The following is a 24021-nucleotide window of genomic DNA, read 5'->3' on the forward strand; positions in this document are numbered from 1 at the left end:
TATGTGTGTGTGTGTGTGTGTGTGTATATCTGTGTGTGTGTGTGTGTGTGTGTGTGTGCTCCAAAAACATTTACCCAACCCAACTCAACGGATTTATTCCTGAGAGGTGATTTAACAACAGAATAAGATAAACAGTCACATTAGAATAAGAAATGCAAAAAAACATAATTAGTAAACATAACGTTTATTTTTCTGTTCAAACAAGAAACTCTGCAGATTGTTTTGTGAAAACATCACATAAGCATTTCAGAACTAAACAACTCTAAAAGATTAAAAAAACATGAGAATACAGGTTTGCTCCACAAGTTGTCGCTCTTCTTCGCCTCCTCAGTCTGCCGTGAGACCAGCTGACCGTTTCTTTCTGGCTTCAGCTCGAACTGCAGAGACAAAAGAAACTTGATGCGGTGCAGGTTTTGTTTCACACGAGTGGGTGTTGCACAACAAACTCGGGTCTCGTCGCACACATCCGTCAGTCATCGGCTGTCACGACGCTCTGCCGACACCTTTCACTTCCTGCTTTCGAACAGTGCTCCTCTTCTGCTGTTGCCGTGACAACAGCTGCTGACAACATTAACCATAGCGACCGCAGCTGTAACATCTGCAAACAACATGCGGGTCTGTCCTGAACGTTGAAGGACAAACACCTCATCGGCCACAACAGGCCGGCCCACTGCTTATCCTCAAGCTCCCTGTTGGTTCTCTGGTACTGGACTGATCGCCATGGTAACCACATACCTGAGTTCCACACTTTTGTTGTGACCACGCGAACGTTAGGCGGTTTGTTGTTCTCTGGATTTCAAAAAGATGCAACAACAAACGGGGAAATGAAACAAACTGACAGAGAGGAAAGAAGAAGAGCACACAGACTGAAATACAGCAGAGAGGGAAGGACAACGAGGGACAGGTGAAACTAATCAGGGGGTGGGGCCAACGATCACACAAAGGACAGGAAGTGAAACAAGACAGACAATCCAACAGGAAGCACAAAACCCAGACTGACCTGAAGACTACGAAGCAGAAAAGAAGTCCGAACCAGAACCAGAACCAGAACCTCAGAAGGTCCCGGTAGAGCTCGGTGTTGACAGTCTGACAACCAGCTAACAAAGCTAACAAACAGCTAATTTGGGGAAAAACAAACAGCTAATCTGAAGTTAACAATCAGACAACAACAATGCTAATAAGCGGCTAATTTCCCTGAACCCAACATCCGAGTGTGTTCTGTCGTGATTGGTTCTCACCTCGAGCCCAGCTGCAGTACAAGTATATACAGAGGATGAGGACGACGGTGTAGAGGAGGAAGAGCAGGATCGTAACCACCAGTCTGGCCAGAGACATCAGAGGAGGAGAAGGGGAAGGAGGAGGAGGAGGAGGAGAGGACGCTCTGACTGCGAGGTAGAAACATCAGTTTTCTTTGGTCAAAAAAGCGAATGTGTGTCTGTCACTGCAGTTATTAGTGTTCATTTCATGAATAAACGTCTTCCCATCGTCACCTTTCACAGCCAGTGGACTCTGCAGCGACTCTCCCTCCGTGGGGTGTCCACACTTGTAGAGGCCTTCGTCAGACTTGGACACCGCCGGGAGGGTCTTCGTTCCTTCGGGCCCCGACCCGATGAAAACGCCGTCTTTGTAGAACGTGGCGTTGAAAGGTGACGAGGATTTCGTCTTGTATTTTCTTTTGTGGGAGCAGCGCAGCGTCACTCGGTCGCCCTCCGCCACAGGAAGTGCAGGGATCTCCAGGATCACATCAACAGCTGAACAAAAGACAAGTTCAAAATCATTAGTTGGCCAAGAGAACCTTTAAAATTCATTGCAAAACAACGTCTGGGAGTCTCATGAATTACGATCTTACTGGCCACTGTGACGTTGATGACGTTGCTGCACTCGCCCCGCCCCGACTCGCACCAGTACTGCCCGTCGTCCGTCGGGGAGGCGCTGGGATTCGTGCACGACGACCCTCTGAGGTAACCCCACCCTTCCTCACACGAAACACCAAACTCCTTGGTGGTGTTTCTCCTCAACGTCCAGCCGCTGAAGCTCCCCGGCACCGCACAGTTCACAGTGAAGGACTCATACAGGAAGAGGTGAGACCTGTCCGGTTGGATGCTCAGCGTGGCTGCTGCGGGTCAAAACAGGAAGTGACAGACCTTCAGGTTGAGCTTCTGTTTGGAGGTTGAACCGCATGTACTTTAGTTCATTTGGACAAAATGGAAATCTGTTCACCCAAATTCCAAAAATGATTTCTCACTTCTCGCGTCATTTAGTCGCAGCGAAAGCTTTTAGTGGTTTTATACGACATGTTGAATTTTCTTAATTTTTCAGCCATTTAAACACCACGAAATGACTTCCTGTCGACCTACTTTTATTGAGACAGTGGAAATCTTTACTCAGGGTGATGGCTGACCATAGAAAGTACCATTATAGCACCGTTGTGAAATGATATATTAAATTCACGACAAACATGTTAAAAATTGGACTTTCTATAGCTAGTAGGATTCAAATCTCAAAGAGCAACAGCTGTGAAAAGTTGGAAAAAATGACATCAGTCCGCACACAGTCTTTAGTTCAAACATACAATCACATAAAAGGTCACCTGAGGGGGAAATGACATTTAACCGACAGTTAGTGCAGCTAAATACTGTGTTTAACATGGAATTGGACTCATTCACCAAGAAATTAAGATTTGATAGATAAACAGCCACAAAAATGTGAACATAGACGTTTTAATCTTTGTGTAGCAGGTGACTAGAAATGATTACTTCCTGTGCTCAAATCACACTACTCTAAAAGTTATTTGATAAAAGGAAAACATTTCTTACAGATCATCAGGCAGAGTGATGCGGCTTCCATACCGAGTCCGTTCAGTATGTCTGCTCCTCTAACTCGGCCACATGAACACATCCTGAGCTCACAGCGGAAATCCATCACTGCAGGCTGAACAAAAACAAACACGCAATCTAAGCCTTCTTCCTCTAGCTCTAAAACTGATTGAGTTACCGGTCCTGAAACAAAATGTGTTCCAACCACAACCTATTAAATGTAAATTAAAAACCCACCATCCTAATTTTATTATACTTACTTTTAAAAGTTTCTTTTGATCAATTTGCTTTCATTTATTTATTTCATCCACACTTTCATACCTTTTATCATCCATTTAGCTACTTTCAAGTACTTTTAATTCTTCTCACCCTCTCACCATCTCATGTTTAATCCTACCTTCTGATTAATTTCTATTTTTTTTAATCCTCATTTTTATACTCGTTTTCAGTCTGTAGTTCTTATCTCACTCTATTTTACCACTCTTATTATCATTTTAGCTTTTAAATCTCTTTTGGTCTCAAACTGGTTTTCAAATCGTCTTATTTTCCTTTTAATTTGTTCTCAAATTGATTTGATTTTTTTTTCTGGTATGCAGCTGTCTGTTTTATTATTGGCCCCTCAATCATCTGTAAAAAACGTTGAACTTCATTCAAATCTATGAAAGGTGCTCCGCAGCGTCACAAGTGTTTTACTTTCGTTTTCAGTAATTGCAGACGACGTGTAGGTCTGTGCGCGGATAAAGTCGGCGAGAGTACTTTAAATATTTAATAACCACCGAAGCTGGATTGAGTAACATCGACTTCGGTTTGAATATGACATATGATGTCAACTTGTTGGTGATTCTTGGACTTGTTAGCTCGGCAGGTAAGCGCGATTTCCACACCGGCAGGATCATGATCCGTCAGTGGGCTCCGGCTGAATCTAGAAAATGTGGCTCCGGTTGTCTTATTACAATTACATTTTAGAGCAACAGCCATGTAGGGGAAGAAACGAGATTTAAATCACAATCCTGAATCTCGTAATAATGAGAAAACGTTGTCTTTAATGTTCAATCTGCTGCCATTCATTGAACAACTCGCGGGTTGGGAATTGGCAGTAATATTGAACTTTTCAGGCTGTAGGTCGACAGTCGCTTCAGGAAAGCGTAAAAGGGTAATGGAAGAGAGCAGAGCAGGAACTTCAAGTTTACAAGTTGTATGCAAAGCACTGAGGAGCAAGGGCTCGTAAAAAGAGATGAAATTTGTAAGGGCGGGGGTGTCCACAGAGAAACTTGAGGGGAGACATCACAGCTGTGCAAGCACAACAAGCCCTATCATAATCAAAGATGCCTTTAGTCTTTCTAAGTTCAGAAATGGACCTGCAGGCTGTAAAAATCAAATCCAGGAGTCAGAAAGTTTACAGACAGTTCAGGAAGTTGGATCTTTTACAGTTTGCCTGCAGGGGAATGAGAGGAGTGGAGCATGTGACCTAATTAACATCATCCAGATTGTCAAGTCTGTGAACAAAACCAACCAAACTGTGAGGGTGAATATGTTCCAAATGGTTTTATTCTCATCTCATAGTTTTATGTACTCTCAAAACTATTTTTATGCTGCATAAAAAAGATGTAAAAAGACCTTTATAGGACTGGGACTCCATGTATGGATATCTGCTGCCAACAGCACTTCAATTTTATTCTAATTTAAATTCACAAGTTACATAATGACATATTTGAATGCAATGATTTAAAAAAATTGTTTTTATTACTGCATGTCATGCTGGTCACAAAGCAAACAGGCCCTGCACAATCTGCTTTTTCTTTTAAATCTATTAATGAATTGAAAAAAACTGCCCGTCAATCTAAAAACTTGCACAGACTTCACCATCTTTTCCCCCGCAGTTAATACATGGATTTTAAATATCCAAACTTGTCAGCACTGATGTTAAATCTGACAACTTGTCTTTACAAGTGTTGCATGTGTGTAATGTTCTGATGTTGCATCATGTTGTGTGAGTATGTGACTGTGTGAGGAGGGTGAGTGTTGGTGGGCTGTTAGTCAATGTGTAGTAGACGGTTTTATTTGTTATTTCATGTTAGATTGTTTTTTCCTGCTTTACCAGGGACTCCAGATGGAAATGAGATAGTAGATAAATCTGAAACAGAGCATCTCCTCTCTTTTTGTGATGAATGTTTTCTGTACATGGTCCCTGCCATAAATAAACTTAGACTTAAACAATCAAAAGCCGACTTACTTAAAATTTTATAATTTTTTACCCCGTGTTAATATTTATTTGTTGTCTTTATTGCAGGTCCAGACTGTCCTTCTAATTCAACAGATTTTGAAAAAATGGATCCAGTAGAAGCAGTGGTTGGCAGCAACACTACTCTCCCATGCATCCCAAAATTTGATTTTAATTATAAGGATAACGAATTTGTACTGAGGTGGGACAAAACAGATAAGATTTACACGTTTAAGATACATGAAGTAAAGTTCGTACACAAAAACTACACAAACAGAATATCTATTTCCCAAGAAGATCTAAAAAAGGGAAACGCTTCCCTCAGCATCATTGGAGTGAAGAAGTCAGATGAAGGAAAGTACTGTTGTGGTGTTAACAATAAATGGACTAATGTGACTCTTGGTAAGAACTTTAAACACCACATTCCTACAAACATTTTCTAATAACATTAATCCCCATTTTGATGATCCGTAGAAATATAGAGGTGGTTCATTTATCACAGAAGAGCCTCTCTATCATGGTTGTGTGCCAAATTAAGATTACTGAGAGGCCAGAGCGTCTGATGTCAAAGCCATTAAAGGGCCAATAGTGGAAGATGAGATGTGCCAGTCGGGTTCGGTCCCAGTCACCCGCTCACCGAGCTCAGCTAAGCATTCGGTTAACCGAGTAGTTCACATACGTGTAACTGAGGCTGTGCTAGAGAATAGCATTCCTAAAACAAATGTGAATTTGAATGTAAATATACACTGTTGTAAGATGTGGGTGAGGTGCAGTTCATTGTTTTTTAGATAATAAACGGGTAAGAAACTGCAGTGTCATGACCCTAAAAGTGGACGTAGTTTCCGGGTCTGAAAAGAGAAGTCAGTGCGGAAGTGCCTCTAAAGTGTAATACCACCGAGGGCCACTAGGGGCTCCAATAAATTCCAATTAAAAAAGCATCAACTTCTCTCCTGAAATACAAAGTCAGTCAATGTTCATGGTGTCATTAGATAAACTCCATCTGATCCGAGTTCTGGTCCTTCTGGAATTAACTCCAACAAGATATTTACTCATTTCAACTCGGCTTTATTTGTATAGAACCTCTGGTGAGGATGGGACACGTCTTGTTTTCTTAAAGGCTGGTTGTGACACCTGTTGGCAGGAATATGAAACTGCAATGTCCTGTTTCAGTAACGTGAAGTTATATGCTGCATTCAAATGTTGTCGTATTTATCGTGTACACAGAAGAGTCCGTCTGAACGGCGCCCTCTTGTGGTATTCACGACGTCGGAAATCTAAATTTTCTACAAGCCTGGAGTTCATGAGTTGTAACGTGTTTGGTGATGTTTACAGAAAGGTCAGAGGTCATGGAGGTTCGTGTTTAGTTGGATGTTCAGCTTTTATATTGTAATTTCAGTCGTGTAGAGTTTGTCTTCATAACTTAGAAAACAGCCTGCGTCTGAGGAAAATGTTGATCTTCCCAACAGCCTCATCTTTTCCGTCTGTGTCTTGGTGTTTCCTGCATCACGTTACCCCTGCTGGTAGCTTGCTAAATCGTTAGCCTGTGTGGCTTCGAGATGCCGTCCACGTTGATTTTACGACTGCCGGTGCACACGACTTCCCATGTTGTAACCACGAGCTCACGAGTTCATTCGAACTAATGCAGCATTAGTTCCATATCAACTCGATTGCTTGTACTTTTCTCGTCTCATGACATAAGGAGGTGAACTTATTGACTCATTCAGTAGAATAAGGAAGAGATCCAGTCAGCCACCTATGGCCTCTCAGTCGTCATATTTATGGCACACAGCCTGCACCGTACCAAGGACTGAATTGACAAAATCCAAAAGAAAATCCTACATTTAAAGATGGTCACAGTTTTTGTTGAATGACTTCAATGTTTTAGAAAGTGATTTACAAGTCTGTATTTAGTTTCTGCCGTCAGAGTATTTATCAATAACATGTGCAAGACTTTATCAAACCTGTCTGTATAACAGTACGACACTTTCTTTTTAACAGTTGTGAAAGAAGAGAACCGGGAGATCAAAGGACGTGAAGGTAATTTGTCTTGAGTATTTGCACAGAGCAGTTAGTACCATGTGTGTCGTCATATATAATCAGCGCTCACCTTCATTTCAGTACATCAGGTAACTTGAAGGGGTGTGCATCATGTGACTGACTACATCAGACTTGGTTAATTACGTCATCTTTAATGCAAATTTGACGAGACAACGAACCATGTTCACACCCGAAGAGACATAATTCTAAACATGTAACTCTAACTCTAACATGTACCACTGTAGTCTAGCTCAGTGGTTCCCAAACCGTGGTGCGGGGGTCCATCTGATGCCCCAAAAACAGTCGTTATATGTACATCTTACTGTACAATGATGTCAAAATATTGTGGTTTTGGTTCTTCTTTGCCGTCTGTTTGGTTTCTGCCCTTCCTGCCCTGAAATTTCTGACACTGCTGCTGTTGTGTGCAAACAGGTTTTCTAATTTTTGTCTCATTGTGTATTTTGATTGCTGCCTCAGGTGACCAGCAGACCACTCCAAGCCCGAACAACGCAACAGAAAACTGTAATTTAGCAGATTATTTACAGTTCATCGCCATGTTTTATTTGCTGTTTTCACAACAGAATTATTATTATTTTTTTTTTACCCTTATTGATAGTCGGTAATGTATTTTCATCATAGATCCACTGTTGTAACAGATAGAGATTAAATGCACACATATGAAGAGGTGAAATCAGCTCAGTGAAAAATCTGTTATCTCTTATTTTCCTTCATTTACCACAGGGAATGTTGTTGTTGCTGTTGGTGGTGTTGTTGTTGTTGTTGCTGTTGTTGCTGTTGGTGGTCTCATCGTATACTGTTGCTGGAATAAATCTAAAGGAGGTAAGTTGCTTATTTCTGCCTACGGCAGCTTCGGTCCGATTGTTCAGTCCAGTATCCTCAAAAACAGACAAATTTCAACCTCCTTATGTTCAGTGACAACATTCAGGAAATCGTGAGTTCTTGATGTAACGAGGTGGAAAGTAAGGATGTATTTTGAAAAATGCATTTGTGAAGTCTCACGCACACAGACCTCTTCAAAATCACGCCGTTTATCAAAGTTTCATCGACTCCAGATTGCCTGATTGCCTTCGTGCCGGCGATGGCGAAACAGGAAGCATTATCTGTCCGTCCGTCACGTTCTCGTGATATCTACAGAACACCTTGAAGGAATGTCTTCAAACTTGGCAAAAACATTGACTTGATACCAAAGATGAACTGATTTGATTTTGACACATTCACGTCAACATCTTATCTATCGGTGCGTTCAGGCGGCTGGGAAGCAGGAAAGTTCCACCTGGTGACCCCGAGAGCGTTCCCATGACGACAACAAAAAAGGCAACATGGCAGCCCCTAGAAAGTCTGCTCTATTTGCTGTCTTAGTACAGAAGAGTGACAAAAAACCTGGTCATCACCCATGTAGACCATCACGGGGATGAAATGGAGTCATTATTATTTTGTCATACTTTCCCACTTCCCAGTTGCTGATGAACGCACCATTCGGAACGTTTAAATGGAATTTCTTCAAATGTTACACAATCGTTCACTTGTTCTCAAGGATGACCTAATTAGAGTTTGGTGGTCAAAGGTCAAAGTTCGAGGTCGCCGAGGCTGCAGTGAGCAAAGAAGTGTCAGTGTGTTAAAAGGATTTCAAGTAGCTCAAGTTTTGACCGGCAGACCTCTGTGTACTTGGTGTTCTTTTATAGTTGGAAATTACTAAATGTTTATGGCACTCTTGTGTTTCCTAATTCTGTCAAACAGATCATTCTGCCAGATATGAGAGGTAAGCACAGAATGTAAATGACGGCATTAACTAACTAGCCTTTCCAGCCTTTCACTATCCCTCTGTCTGATTATATCCTTGGTTTGGTCGGGACGAATTAAACATGACTGTTTACCTGCTATTCGTTCTTTCTTCTGGCTTCTTTGCTTCCTCAGATGCTTCAAACATCTTTTAGCATCGTATATTTCAAGTGGTCTGAGACTTCTGCACCTGCTCTTGGATCTGTATTCAGGATTTCCATCTTATATTTCCATGTGGGAGAGGCTGAGGACAGACCCAGGAGTGTGGAGAGTTGCAGAAGTAGGGCTGTATTTCCAAATTCTGTTGCTTTTCTCTTTCCTGCCTTTCAAAGAACTTTCTACCTCAGGTTTAAGGTTTGCTCTCGAGCTTCAACAAAAAGCTTTCGTCTAAACTTAATCACGTGTTGACCGGAGCGTTTTAAAACACATGCCTGTGTTGTGTTGTATAGGGGCCAAGGAGAACACGGGATACCAGATGACCCCACAACAATCAGGATGATTGGTGATAATACAACTGGACAGGACCAAGATGGAAGTAATGTCAGACAGCGATCGAGGAACAGTCAGCGACATCAGTGTTTTGTAGTTTGAAACAGCGGCAGCAGGGCGTAGCACTGGAACCGCAACTCCCATCTAACCGACCAGTACACGCCACTCATCCACCTGCTACAATCCCATCACACAGCTCATCAGACGGTTTTATGATTTATTTATTATTACTACGGTTAATCATGGATTTTACACGACTAGGAGTTTGCACTACTTTGCATTGTGTTGGTTTACAACAGAGACAGTAGATAGGGTTGCAACTGCAGTTACAGAGCAAGTCGTTCCGACCCAGCGACCTGATTGGTCAACTGTACATTTGGAGCTTGTTCAAATCATCATGACATCACATCCTGCTCATCACGAGAAACATCACTCCTCCTCCTCAGTGGGAAAATAGACTTAGAATAGAGTTTCATATAATAAGTAGTATAATGTAGTTTCTACTTGTTATAGTTCTATTAAATGACCCATTTGGTGAAGTCGGGTCTCTTTTGGTCCTTTTTGGTCGCTCCGAGCACCCGTACCGTAACACCACGGATAGTCACGCACTTACAGTCCTAGAGGAGGCTAGCTGGACCGGTTTGGTTTGAACACATGACACGGAGCTAAATTGTTAAAAACACATGAGAACATGGATATCTTTGTTCATCAGATATCTTTGTTCATCAGATATCTTTGTTCATCGGATATCTTTGTTCATCAGATATCTTTGTTCATCAGATATCTTTGTTCACCAGATATCTTTGTTCCAACCAGACTGAGCTCGCTGATCAGTTTAGTGTTTCTATGTTCTGTATTTATTCAGTTGGAGACTAGAAATCTCCTCTGTTGCTAGGTGGTTGCTAGGTGGTGTGTAAGGGTCCGACTACTTCCTGGAGTAGGAAACATTGCGTACGTTACACTAAGAGTTTACTGACGTGACTGATTGTTTTCCAGTTCTTAGTCATACTCCGTGTTGCTGTGGAAGTGGAGATTGCACAAACACAAAGTTTTATATTTTGAGACTTAATTGCCCCACAATATGAATACATGTAGATTACATATTTTATTTAGATGCTAACTAATTACACTCGATTTAATGTGATTATTGCCATGACTGTGATGCTTAACACTTTGTTAAAATGGAACTTACTGATGGCACTTTGTAGTTTGGCTTTCTTGAAGAAATTGTATTTTCTTGATTCTTGTTCTGGTTTTGAACCCTCATGGGTGAAATGAACTTATTTTAAGTCGCTTTGGATAAAAGCGTCAGATAAATGAAATGTAATGTAATGAAATGTAATGTAATGTTAATGTGTCAATTGTTAATGTTGACGCTGAGCCATCATATTGTAAAAATGTCTGTGACAAACAGACAAAGAAAAAGTAAGATGTTTTTTTTTCTACTCACCAGAGTTTATGTTATTTTTATATGTTATTTGACAAAATATGTGAGAATAATTGCTGAGTGGGCATGTTCAGGATTGTGAGTGTTGATTGTCGTGAGAAAGATTGTTGTTTTTGATAAATGTAATGTTAAAATGTCCTGTTGCTCGTGGCCCATGATTGTGCTTTGAGTTATACATGTATTTCCTACAAAATCGACTTTTATTGCAAATGATTTGTACATGAATGTAATTTGTGTGAGAAAGGGGTTTATTTATTTTTCGGGGCTGCACTTGTGCCTTTTATAGGGAAACGCCACATATCTATTGTTTAAGGTTTTATGGTATCACCGCTGCAATTAATATATAATCTAATACTTTATTATTTCATATATGACTTTATTAAACTTCTTTTTTATGAGAAAATAATTTGTCAATTGGTATCTTTGGTCTTTATTAGTCCCTGTTAGTATTCTGGTTTAAACCATATTTTGAACAAACATTTTTTTTACTGAGGTCTTATTAATATGAAGTTTTGCTTACGGCTGCTTCAACTATGTTTAATGGTACATTCATTCTAATTCAGTTTTTCTTGCTGATGTGAGCCAGTGTTTCTTCCTTCTTTAAAGAATGATGACAAATAGATTTAAATTGAAATACTTTGCGTTGTGACGTCCACTGAACTGCAGCGGTTTTACCATCACGACAGCACATACCAGGAAAAGTTAATGAGTCCATCCGTTGACAGATTGTCTGCGTTTTAACCACAAAAAACAACCAAAAACAACTTTACTGAGCAACCAAACCTCAGCAGCTTTCAACCACACTGCAATAATAATTATAAGTCAATTAAACCTGCTTCCAATGCTCATACACTTGTGTTTTTAAAGAATTTGAAGTCATTTCACTGCATTTTTAATCTAAATTGGAGGTGTTTTTAATACAGCTGTGGATGTGTTAGTGTGTTTGAAAGTGTCAGAGTGCCCTCTCTTCTCAGAATTAACACTTTGCTTCAGCACAGATTGTCCAACCACAGCCGGCCCACACGAGCTTGATACGCCTGATTCAGCAAATTGCGGAGGAGAACACATTTCCTGTTTGTTCAGCTGAAGTAACATTAATGTGAAGTTTTGAGAGAATTCACCGACAGACGGCACAAAAACGGATGAGAACCACAAACTCCTCTCGGCGCTCTCCTGCTGCCTCCACTTCTTTTTCATACTCAACACACGAATGATGCTTTTTTCACATCAGTTGCAATCTTCAGTGTTACTAAACAGACAAAATATTCCTCCTTTTGTTACAACGAGACCACGCTGACAAAATTACAAATAGATGTTTCGGTTAATTAACACTTTGGGCAAAAAAAGCTCAGATGTCACATTAAAGCGTGAAAAGTTTTGGAAAAGGTCGAGGAAACAGGTCATGTGATGAAGATTCATGACCAGATGATTTGAAACTTCTAGCTACTCTCAGTTCTCCCATCTGCGACTGCAACATGTCATCATTTCAAAAACTGTTTCAACAGAATACCCCAGAAAAAAAATGTAATGATATTGAATTGAAGTTGAATGGGAGTCTATGGAGCCGACCTCTAGTGGCTCTCGGTGGTATTACACTTTTCGTCACTTCTGCATCGGCCTTACTGTTCAGACCCGGCAGCTACGTCCACTTTTCTGAACAATCTATGGACTAAACCTAAAGCACCTTCATTTCCACGCCAAAGAGGAGCAAAACGTGACACTGACACGGCGTCCTCTAGTGGTCTGAAGGGTGAATTACACACTTCAGTGTCATACTGGGTTGCATGATAGGATGTAGGCTGCGTTCTCTTTCTCTTTTTCTTTAGGAAAGGAAAAGTAGGAAGTGAAAAGCTTCCGTTAAACAGCGAATCACAGAGACTTGTGCAACAACAAGCATGAAAAAGACGACTTAAGTTTTCTTTATTCAGTCTTAAATTCTTTGTGATCATAAGAGAAGTCAATGATCAGTGTTGGTAAAACTCTGACTTGCAATTTAAAGATACCAGAATACAACAAAACGTCCTGTGCATTTAGTTTTTAAGGCCACGAGGTCTAAACACTGGTGTCTTCAATTCAACTGTGGTAAAAAACAATATCCAGAACATCCACTGGTGCAGAATATTTTGACACTTTTACCAATTAAACAGCCATTTTTAACAGTTAAACTGTTAAAATGATTAAACAGCCAGTTCTCTAATCAGTTGTCCAAATAAAAATCTGGCTGCACAACTATTTCCATGATGACGTCAGCGCTGCTTCTCCTTTCTGCTCCGGTCTGAGCTGCTGTGAAGAGAAAGAGATAAACAACATTAGTGGCTGTTTTCTTTCCCGCTACGTCTTAATGACTGTCAATAATATTCAGAGTCAAGTCAAGGAAGTTCGTTTGCAGCTGAGATCAGAGTCACTGAGCGTTTGATGCCCGTGAAAACTCTCACGTTTTCTTGGCTTTTTGTTTACAGAGTTGTGGTTCAGCTCGTCTTACTGTGTAATATCGTTATATTCAGAATATGTTGGGCGACTCAGAGGTGCCATCAATTCAACATGTTCTGAGACAGGCAGTATTCAAGGAGCGTATGTTGATGTTAAATCCCCAAAAATCTAATTTTCACTCATTATTTTTATTTTCTACAAAAGGGCTACAGATCCTTTCATTTCAAATGTGTACAAGTTCGTATATGATCATAAAGTTTAGTATTATTTGGAGTAACACCTTAATTGTGATTATTGGCCAATCGGTGAAATCACTCGTTAGGCAGCCTGACTGTTTATAGATGGTTTTCTTTTCTAAACCAACTGTTTTGGATTGATAAACATTTATTTCAGATGGTTTTAATGATGTAGAAAATAAATAAAAGCCTTAGAGAGCAAACAAAGGACAGCGTAGCTAGCTGCTGGCACAGCTTATTGTTATAGATCCGATCTGATTGGACAAAATTATTTTGCCCAATAATAAATAAATAAATAAATAATTGGCAGAAGCAAGAGCGCCTTCCTCGGTAATGTTCACTCTACCTCTCTTCCTGTCTCTGTATAAGAGTCCTAGTAAGATGGTGGACAACAGGTAAGGCGTTCCTGCCACCAGGTGACACACGAGTCTGATGACGGAGAACGAACAGGAAGCTGCAGGTGGAGCCGAAGACGTCGGAGCAGGAGAAGCTGCAGAGAAACACGCGTTTAACCACCAAGGACGGTTAATAAAGGACATTTTACCTTCCAATTTTCATCTTTTCTCTCAATCTTGACTCAAAACAGTGAGATAGTTTCACAGATAAATGTAAAGACATACTTAAGCGAACTGTAAGTAACCGACTGAATCTGTGGAAAACACAGATGCAGTTACCGTTCATCACCACAGGTGTCACCAAAGAGAAAGACAGGCGCTGACGTCTCCGGCTTCAGGCTTTTGTTTTAAAAGTTGCTCTTTAAAAACCTTTTGTCAGCAGCTAGCCTTAAGCTTTACGCTGTCCTCGCAACAAACAGTATTTATGCATTCAACAGAATATTTAGTCAAAGCTGGAGCCTGTTTCTGTCACCTTGCACAACAACCAGCCAGCTCCCTGATGATTCTTCACCCCCTGAGATGCTGCACTTGTAGAGTCCTTCGTCCGACTTGGAAACCCTGTGGATGGTCATCTGTCCTGTGGAGTTGCTCGTGATGGAGTGGCCGTCTTTAGAGAAATGAAACTTGTGGTTGAATGAGTTTCTCTTGGCTTTACAGCGCAGAGTCACAGCAGCTCCCTCCGACACCGGCAGGGCGGGACTCTCCAGGATCACAGCGCCATCTTTAGAAGAGAAAAGCCGTTCTTCAAGATCGTTTCTCACCCCGACCGCCCTCCGCGCTGCTTTGAATGAACTCATGCCTGGAGGAACAACAGTGAACGTGATGTGAGCAGTACCAGTGATGGCGACGTTGGCGCTGTCGCTCCGCTCTCCACTGACCGACTCGCACCAGTACGCCCCGCTGTCTGACGGGTAGGCCTTTGTAACGGTGCAGGTGGAGGCCGAGGAGGCGGAGCCCCAGTTCGACGAGCAGAATCCGACCCCGCCCTCCAACGTTTTCCTCTTCACCTTCCAGCTCGTGGAGTTGAGCTGGTCCTCGCAGCTCAGAGAGATCGAGTTCTGACGGAAGAACTGAGAGCTGTCGGGACTGACGCGAAGACAGGCTGCCGGGAAGACAGGAAACGAAGGGATAGGGAGCACTGAGGCCAAGAATTAGGACACAAAAACAAGGAGTAACAAAGGAGGTACAGACGCAAACAGAAGTGACGAAAGATCAGGAAGAAATGAAGGGAAGGTGAGGAATGGATGAGCGTGAGGATGAATGAAGGAAGAATTTGAAAGAAAAAGAAGCAAAAATGGAAAGAAAGAAGCAAAGACAAAAGCATGAAACGTATTAAAGAGGAGGAAAAATGAAAACAGAAATAAAATAGCACCACAGACAGGAAACAAAAGGAGGGTAGAAGGAAATAATACGAAGTTCGAGGAATTGAAAGAGAGCGAGGACGAGAGATGGCAAAAATGCAGGTTATGGAAAGACAAACGCAAGAATGAACCAATAAAGAGAATAATAAACAATAAATAAAAGAAAATACAGAAATGTAAATGACTTGAAGAAGTTTAAGACAGATTTACTCAAAGAAAGTAAATCCATGTCGCAGTTTGTACTCACTCAGCATCATACAGAACGATGTGAACGGCATCCTGTCGCACAACAAACTGACTGACAAACAGACAAACAGAGTCCCTGCACTTCCTGCCAGTGTTCAAAGTCGTGGTTTAGCTGCTTAGTGACACGCATTACAGGCCGGTTTCTTTGACCTGAAGAAGAAAAAATTAAATGTACAAAACACCATTCATTTTAGTGGTTTAACTGAGCAACTTTTTTTTACTGCTATTTTATTGCTTTTCTATTATTCTATTATTATCTTATTGCTTCTGTATGCTGCTGTAGCGAAAAAATGTCCCCTCAGGGATTAATATAATAACTACCTAACCTAACCTAACCTAACCTAACCTAACCTAACCTAACCTAACTTCCTAAACAGAAAAGCTTTGATTTGTTTGGCCACTTGGGGACGTGTTGCTGCGCTACAAACTGAATCAGAAGGCTCAATTTAACTGATCAAAATCACACATTGAATTTTTAGTTCAAATTAGCAGGAAAGTTTGGACATAAAACCTTTTGTTTTTTCTGTGATGGAAGTCGACACTCAAATTGAATAATAAAAGATGTTTATTTCATTTCACAAAAGATTGTAGTGGACTTACAAAATTACAGATAAAAACCCCCACAAAAATATAAAGCTCTGTTTACACAAATGTATTGTTACAAATTAATAAATCACCAGTAAAAACATGTTTTAAAGAAAAGAAACCCTTCATACAACCCCAGAGATAAAATATTAGTGTAAACCATAACAATACTGAACAAATATTGATCCAATAATGCTGATCCAATTTTATTTTTACATAAAAATGCTCTGCAAAAGTGACACAATGTGCACATAAATATCCATTTCAGGCAGTTTTCATGAAAATGTGCATGAAAAAGACATTTCATTATGACATTAAAGTGCAACTGAAGTCTGAGCTGGTTTGAATTCTTCTTGGAAATGTGAACACTCGATTTGATTTCGGCCATTTTTTAAACATGTTTTTGTATATATACATGAAAAATAACACCTGAATCATGAGCACCATATTTCAGGCCCTGGTCAGAACGTTTTGACTGACAAGTGCTGCAGAAAAAATAAATCACAGTTATCGAACGTCAGAAGAACCAAACCTGTGTGAGGTTAGCCTAGTTTACCTTAGCTTAGCATAAAGACTGGAAACAGAGGGAAACAGTTAGCCAGGCTCAGTTTGAAGGTAACAAAACTTCCATATCAGCATCTCTGCTGCTCAGTAAATTGAGTTTCTATTGAATGTTATTCTACCAAAAGAAAAGAAAGTCATTTTTATTTGATTCATTCGGACTGTTTGCTTGATTTTTTTTTTGTTAGCCCATCGTGACATCCCCAATTATTTTGTGAACAGATGTTTTCAAGCCTTGTGTCTGACCGTCGGCATCGTCCCCTTTTTTTTGCCCTAGTGGTCCTCCGGGGTATTGCACTTTAAGGCACTTCTACTCAGAAGCTACATTCATTTTTGCATACAGTCTGTGGTTTTAACCAAAGTTTGAAGAATGTAGTTCATACTTGAGGTCCGACAGAAAAAGCTTACTTTTTTAAAAAAAACCTATCTTTTATCGTACTTAGAAAAATGATTTTAAAAAGGATCAACCTGCAAAAAAGAAAATCCTATAACCCCGTTTATGTTTGGAGTATCTGAAATGTAGTCTTTAATTTGGTCGTGGGGAATCCAGAGGGGAAACTCGCTTTCGCTTTGTTTCCTCTCTGACGTGTCTTCACTCCTCAGGCAGGTTTTCCAGGGTGTGATAGCGGTTTGTGGACAGAGCGGACGTTGGAAGTGAGACGGAGTTTCGGCGCTGAGGCGGGCCGTTGTGATTGCGCTGGGCGCAGGACTCGCTCATTGAACGCTGGATGCGGGCCGGGTTCTTCTCCGCGGTGCTGGTTGAAAAAGAAGGGGACGAAGGACCAGCCGGACCGCTGAAGCTATGGCTTCTCAGGATTGGGGGGACGAGTCCTGAATCGCTGACTTGCTTTTGTATGTCAAATTTGGGAGCCTTTCTTTGGGGTACGGTGGCAGTTTTTGAAGGGTGACTGCTGGTCGAGGCCGATGGTTTTGGATCGCGGCCGCTGGTCTCAGGGTAGCTGTTGTCACGTTGTTCGCGGGGTTTTGAGACATCCGGTGTGGATTTGAGGCAGCTCCCGGGAATCGTCGGCTGCCTGTACTGGCGGATGATCTCGTCCTGGAGACGTTTCTCGAGGTCGGCCACCTTCTTGTTCAGCTCCTCGACGATGGTGTTTTCATCGTTGTCAAGGAGGACCTGCTTCTCACAGGTATCGCTCATCGGACTTTGAACTGATCCCTTTTTCACTGTTGTGTGGACACAAGAAGACGTGCTGTTAGCAACGCTGACATTGTTTTTTACAACCTGGATCTTTAGCTACAGTTTCTATTCAAGTATGAGAACATTACAGCGACCAAATTAATTGTTGAAATCTGGGAATGTGGCAACACGACAAAAAAAGAAGGCAGACGAGCTAAGAAATACGAGCAGCCGCACAAAATGTAAAGAATATCTGCTTAAATATTAACACAGACCAACTGACCTCAAGCATAAGGTCATTAAGAGTTATATCAGTTAGAAACTGAATGGCAGCGCAGCATGTTTCAGAGCATGTCTGCCATCTACTGGCAGTTGTGCGTCACTACAAAATGTCACGTCACAAAGGCAGAGAACAACAGCAGCTCTGAGCCACTGAACGTCACTCTGTTTGCACTTTTACCATCTTTTTCCAACTCTGACTTACTAGATCTGCAGCACTTCCACCATAACACAGAAAAAGTAGCTACAACTAAGAGAGACACGAGCGTCGCTCCCACAACGATGGCGATGCTGGAAGTGGAGGACCTCATGCAGTCCGCTGAAAATCACAGAGAGAGTTAAAATAAATGTGTTGCACGTCAAAGAAATGGCTCCAACAAATCCAACGAGGACCAAATATGAAGATACATTCAGTATAATCTTATTTTACTAAAAGCTTTCTACAGGAATCATCACGTATAATTAACAACTTTTCAGGACAATTTCAATACATTTTTTATAAACTGCAATTTAACCCCTGAGTCCCCACCATGTCAGCCAGAGTATGAAAGATATCAATGATAACAAAATGCATGAATTTATTGACTTTTTTATCACATTGTTTTCAGGATAAACCGATTTAAAAAAATGAAGCAAAAAACACCTGATAACTAACTTAACTATGCACAACAGGCTTGAATTTTTATGTGGAAATGGAATTCAATGTTATTTAAAAAATATCTTTCATACTCTGGCTGACATGGTGGGGACTCAGGGGTTAAATTGCAGTTTATACATTTTTTTATTGAAATTGTCCTGAAAAGTCGCTGATGCCCAATTATAAAAACATTTAAATTCAAAAACTAGATTTACATTTGGGCAAGTATGGTCATTTCCATTAAGATAGCTGACAGAAATAGCTGGAGCCATTTTGTTTTATCTGCTGCATATATTTGTTGTTTATCCCTCCGACCACTAGGTGGCGCCTCCAGAACATCAGACTGAGGGCAGTCGTGGCTGATCAGCTGCAGGTTTGGATGATTTAACACAAGGCATGCGGTTGTTCGTTGTTTCCCCTTTTGTGAAATATTGTCTGGTTTCGTCAGAGATCAGCGAACGGTGAGTTACATTAATGTGAATGAAAAATCTTGATGTAATTATGAACAAACTGGACATGTTTGAAATCACGACAGTTCTTGAACAGCAGCACCACAGTGGCTTTATAAATAAAGCAGATAGTCACTACAGACGTCATCCCACCGACTGTAACCAGCTCCTACACATGAAGCTTGAGTTCCACCAGGTGGAACAGCGCCTGTGTACCTGGTATGAAGATCACCGCGTCCCGGGTCTGGTTGAACGCCGACAGGTGAACTCTGCAGGTGACACTGTGAAGAAACATACATCAAATTAGGTTTTAAAATGGTTATTTTATATTTTGTGTTTTCTTATGGAAAAACAAAAAACAACAGCTTTGCAGTTCGTGACACACTGATGTAAAATGCCTCTATCTTTTTTGTCATTTGTAACTGGCGGCTTACATCGAAAAAACCGTATCAAAGCAGCCTTATCGTTGAAACTAGAGTTGCCCGCTCGTGGTTGTTTCCCTCCACCAGACCGTCGAGTTGCAGCACTTCCTGTACACTTTCTAGCGGCTGCCACTGAGATACAGTTCCCCTCCAAGTTGTTGCCATGACAGCAGGTGACGCTTCAAATCTGGCTGTTGTGCCAAAGAAGCTACAGATTGTAAAAGGTGGATGCTTCACGCACATGTTGACACATTTAGTGTACGAATTTTGGAGTTATGGCCACAAACATTGACCTTTGACCCCCAAAACCTATTGACTTCATCCTTGAGTCCAAGTGAAGGTTTGTGCCAACTTTTGAAGGAACTCCCTGGAGATGTTCCTGAGGTGTTGCCACGGTCGTGGCTGCAGGCTTCATGTTTTCAGGTTGCACGTCTCATTAATGTGATTTCTCACCTCGAGCGAACGGCTTCAAATTCGGCACAAAAGTTCACTTAGACATCACGATGGACTGATTAGAGATTGGAGGTCAAAGGTCAATGTTACTTCACATCCGTCCCAACTGACTCCTGACTGTTTGGCAGAGGGAAACAAGCACGAGGCACAAGACGACCTTTTGAATCTAAAGGTGGAACATTTGTGATGTAAGTCCGACCTGGTTGTGGAACTCTTTCGAGTGACTCTTGTCGTGGTGAGACATCCGCCGGCTTCTTCTTTTCTTTCTGGGTCGTCGGCGGGGATGTCGTTTCCTCCGTCGTCCAGAAAGCGGACGTCCGGCTGCGGCTGCCAGCAGCGGGCTTCGCACTCCAGAGTCACTCCTCCGTCCTCCGACCGAACGATCCGCAGCTTCGGATCCGAGACGGCAACTGCAAGAACGAGGATTATTCAAGATTTGACTTGTGAACGCTCCACTCAACGTTTCGCTCATTATTTCCCGAACAACTAAGTCTGTTCTTGGTTTCAACATGAATGTGGGAAACACTCAAAAAAAGCCATTTCGTCTCAAATAGAACTAATGAAGTTCAACATTTGATAAAAGATTACTGCTTATTATGAGGTTAATAACAAAGCAGTTAAACCTGCTCGACCAAGACCTGCTCCTGAACGTAGCCAAGACCAGAGAGATGGTGGTCGACTTCAGCAGGAAGACGACGGCTCCACAACCGCTGAGAGTTCTGGGAGAGGAGGTGGACATGGTTGAGGAGTACAAGTACCTGGTGTGTCCATGACAACAGACTGAACTGGAAGACCAACATCAACGCTGTCTACAAGAAGGGGATGAGTCGACTCGAGATCATTCCTGATCCAGGAGATCATTCCAGATCCAGGAGATCATTCCTGATCCAGGAGATCATTCCTGATCCAGGAGATCATTCCTGATCCAGGAGATCATTCCTGATACAGGAGATCATTCCTGATACAGGAGATCATTCCTGATACAGGAGATAATTCCTGATCCAGGAGATCATTCCTGATCCAGGAGATCATTCCTGATCCAGGAGATCATTCCTGATACAGGAGATCATTCCTGATACAGGAGATAATTCCTGATACAGGAGATCATTCCTGATCCAGGAGATCATTCCAGATCCAGGAGATCATTCCTAATACAGGAGATCATTCCTGCCCACTGCAATTAGACTGTACAATAACTCACCTCTGGCAAAATCCATCACACAACAATAACACTGTTGTCTGTGTTTCTTGGTTGTTTGTATATAAAATATATAGATATATACTATACTGTATATACTGTGCATTTTATATTTAATATTTTTTTTACTGTTATTTTATTGCTTTTTATTATTTTATTATTATTTTATTGCTTTTTTTATTTTATTATTATTTTATTGCTTTCCTGTATGCTGCTGTAGTGAAAACATTTCCCCTTGGGGATTAATAAAGTAACTACCTACCTACCAAGTCGGACACCTGCACCCACTTTGTACTCTCAGCCTGAATTTCATCCTTTGAGTGAAACTCTCAAATTTATTTTTAGCCTCAGAAATGAGTCAGAACAGGATGAACATTATTTAATGAACAATCGAATTGGAGTTAAAAACCGAAGGTGATTTCAAACCTTCTAATTATATTAAAAAAATTCTATAATCACAGCTCGAGCTTTGCTTTTCTGTTTTTGTAACAAGCTTTGCAGCTAGTTGTTATTTCCTATCAGTAGATTCTCTTCAGTTTAATCTATAAAATGTCAAAAAATAATGAAACAGGCCGTAACGATTCACCAGAACACAATGTGATGTCTTTAAGTTGTAAGATTGTCGAATGACCGTGATTTTAAATGTTACATAAGAGAGACTGAAAACCAACGATACAAAATGGATGTTTCCTTCTTAAATCCTTCCTTTTGCCGACATGACATTAGGTCGGATGGATCGGGTCAGATTGGACTTTGTTTTGAACGAATCCACCAGTTGGACCTGAACGAACGGAGCAGGTGCAGGACTCTGACTTGGACCCTCCTCCATGAAAAGAGGAGGCAGGTTTTTGGTGACCAATAAAGTAGACTAAACGCACCGACAACAAGCTCCACCATGTGGACCTCCTCTGCGTCCATCCAGAGCTTCATGCATTTGTACATCCCGCCGTCAGACGTCCGCAGGTTGGCGATCCTTAACGAGACGTTCCCGTTTTTCAGTTCCTTGGCGATGAGGCTGCTCCTGTACATGAAGGCCGAGTTCTTCTCCTCGTGGGTTTCACGGCCGTCCCGGTACAAGAAGACCACGTTCGGCTCCAGGCCTTCCTTGGACCACTCCACCACCGGAAAGGTGCTTCCCTCGGTGATGTTAAAACTGCAGGGCAGGACGACATGTCTGCCGGCAAAGGCCACGACCTGCTCTGGTTGACCGCGAACGGACGAATCACCTGCAAAAACAAAGAAATTGCAACAAAATTCGATCTTGTCTCGTACACAAAATGATCCGCCGTGACGTCTCCTCTCAGTTTGTGAATGGACGTTATCAAACCTCCAGTCGGCCATTTTAAACGACGCCATGTTGGGTTTAATTTGAATGCAGAGAAGAACACCATGTTGGAGGCACTAACTATGATGCAACATCTTCTCTGGACAAAAAAACTTGAACTGTAAGTGTACAAATAGCAGGTTGTGGTTTCAGGCTGACGGACTGTTTCTTTACCAGACACACGCTGACTTTGTTGAACCTTCTTGTCACATTAGGTTAGGTTAGGTTAGGGAGGTCGTTTATTAATTAATCATTAGGTTTGTAGTCGGAGCTGCTGGGAAGCAGGTTTGTTACCTCCAAACGGAGCCAGCTTAGATTCTTCTCCTGTCTCCAGTCTTTATGCTAAACTATCGAGCTGTTCATCTAAATACCAAGAGGCACACACACAACAGAAAACTCTCCTGCTTCCTCCTGAGGCCTGAATCACACGCCCTAGATGGCCTTTTCTTTTTTTCTACCTCTCTCTTGCACAATCTGGTGCTTTTCTAAGGTGTGCCATGATACGGGTCACAAGTATTCAGGAGTGGGAGAAGAATCGGGACCGACTGGAAGCACAGATCATAAAGCCAGCAGGTCGAGGCAGGTTTATAAAACCTTCCCTTCAGTACGTTTCCACCTCGACAGTATTGTGGTTCTGTCACCTGACTAACTCTAATTCACATTCATGAATAAATACGTTTTTTTTCTCCTCTTTGACTTCAGGGAAAACAAAACTTTTGTCAACAAGGTTCTTATCAGATCTGGATTTTGACCCTTTTTTCTTTTTTCGTCAGAAATCATGATGCAAACTTCACACAGGCACTTTCAGCAGTACATTTAATGGTAACGTGATTGTTTTGTCTTCCTGCAGAGAGAAAAGTATTCAAATGAGCTGCAAACTCATCACAGGACTGAGTCAGCTCCAAGAAATGACATGTTCAGACATTTAAAGCCTCATCGGTGCACAACGTTCTCCGTGAAAAACACACATACATGTAACTTTTTGCATATTTTTAATCACGTTTGAATTACTCTGATCAGATTAGAAATCAAAGTGTGCCACAAAATCAGTTGAATTTGTAACTTTTAATGGGGCTGAAGTTCAGGAAGTAGTCATGTGATGCAGCTCCTTTTCTTACCTGACAGAACCAGCAGGATGACGTTCAGGAAAAGACGATGAAACATCCCCAAAGGACAAAAGTCACCTTTTTCTAATTTAAAAAAAGATTTTTGGAGAACAACCTGCCGCTCTTCTAAAGTCGGTCAGTGGAGCATGACTGCGGTACTTTCGGTTTCATGTGGTGCGTTCAGGATCAGTGGGAAATTTCCTTTTACAGCTAAATAGTGAGTAACATAAAGAAAACATCGACAGTAACAATGATTTAGTGAGCCAGGCTTTGAAAATAGGGATGAATAAACATGAATGATGTAAGTGTAAATAACCCAACTTATGTTTTACCTCTAGTGAAGGATAGCCTTGTTAAAAGGATAATTCCCCTGTTTTATTTTGTACTTTAG

General features: G+C 41.4%; 3 protein-coding genes across 3 annotated transcripts; 1 reads left to right on the plus strand and 2 right to left on the minus strand.

Annotated features, from left to right (window-relative positions):
* Positions 1–165: 165 nt before the first annotated feature.
* Positions 166–15502, minus strand: LOC138211925 (Fc receptor-like protein 5). The gene is made up of 9 exons (XM_069172123.1): positions 15480–15502; positions 14344–15009; positions 13823–13966; positions 13011–13093; positions 2817–2931; positions 1850–2116; positions 1491–1751; positions 1239–1385; positions 166–377 (listed from the first exon to the last, which is right to left on the minus strand). The coding sequence occupies exons 1-9, from the start codon at positions 15487–15489 to the stop codon at positions 328–330; spliced, it is 1743 nt and encodes a 580-aa protein (XP_069028224.1). The 5' UTR covers positions 15490–15502; the 3' UTR covers positions 166–327.
* LOC138212024 (uncharacterized) lies at positions 3531–11207 on the plus strand. The gene is made up of 7 exons (XM_069172267.1): positions 3531–3681; positions 5107–5439; positions 7036–7074; positions 7552–7596; positions 7816–7914; positions 8833–8854; positions 9324–11207. Exons 1-7 carry the CDS (start codon positions 3630–3632, stop codon positions 9463–9465), a joined length of 732 nt encoding a protein of 243 aa, XP_069028368.1. The 5' UTR covers positions 3531–3629; the 3' UTR covers positions 9466–11207.
* A 529-nt stretch (positions 15503–16031) lies between the features above and the next one.
* LOC138212026 (butyrophilin subfamily 3 member A2-like) lies at positions 16032–23792 on the minus strand. Its single transcript, XM_069172268.1, has 6 exons — positions 23643–23792; positions 22079–22426; positions 20202–20412; positions 19344–19408; positions 18247–18360; positions 16032–17809 (listed from the first exon to the last, which is right to left on the minus strand). The coding sequence occupies exons 1-6, from the start codon at positions 23686–23688 to the stop codon at positions 17217–17219; spliced, it is 1377 nt and encodes a 458-aa protein (XP_069028369.1). The 5' UTR covers positions 23689–23792; the 3' UTR covers positions 16032–17216.
* Between the last annotated feature and the right edge of the window lie 229 nt (positions 23793–24021).

Source organism: Embiotoca jacksoni, unplaced genomic scaffold (assembly GCF_022577435.1).
Source record: "Embiotoca jacksoni isolate LCO1_2020_lvr unplaced genomic scaffold, fEmbJac1.0.p SCAF_51, whole genome shotgun sequence".
Classification (NCBI taxonomy): Eukaryota; Metazoa; Chordata; class Actinopteri; family Embiotocidae; genus Embiotoca; species Embiotoca jacksoni.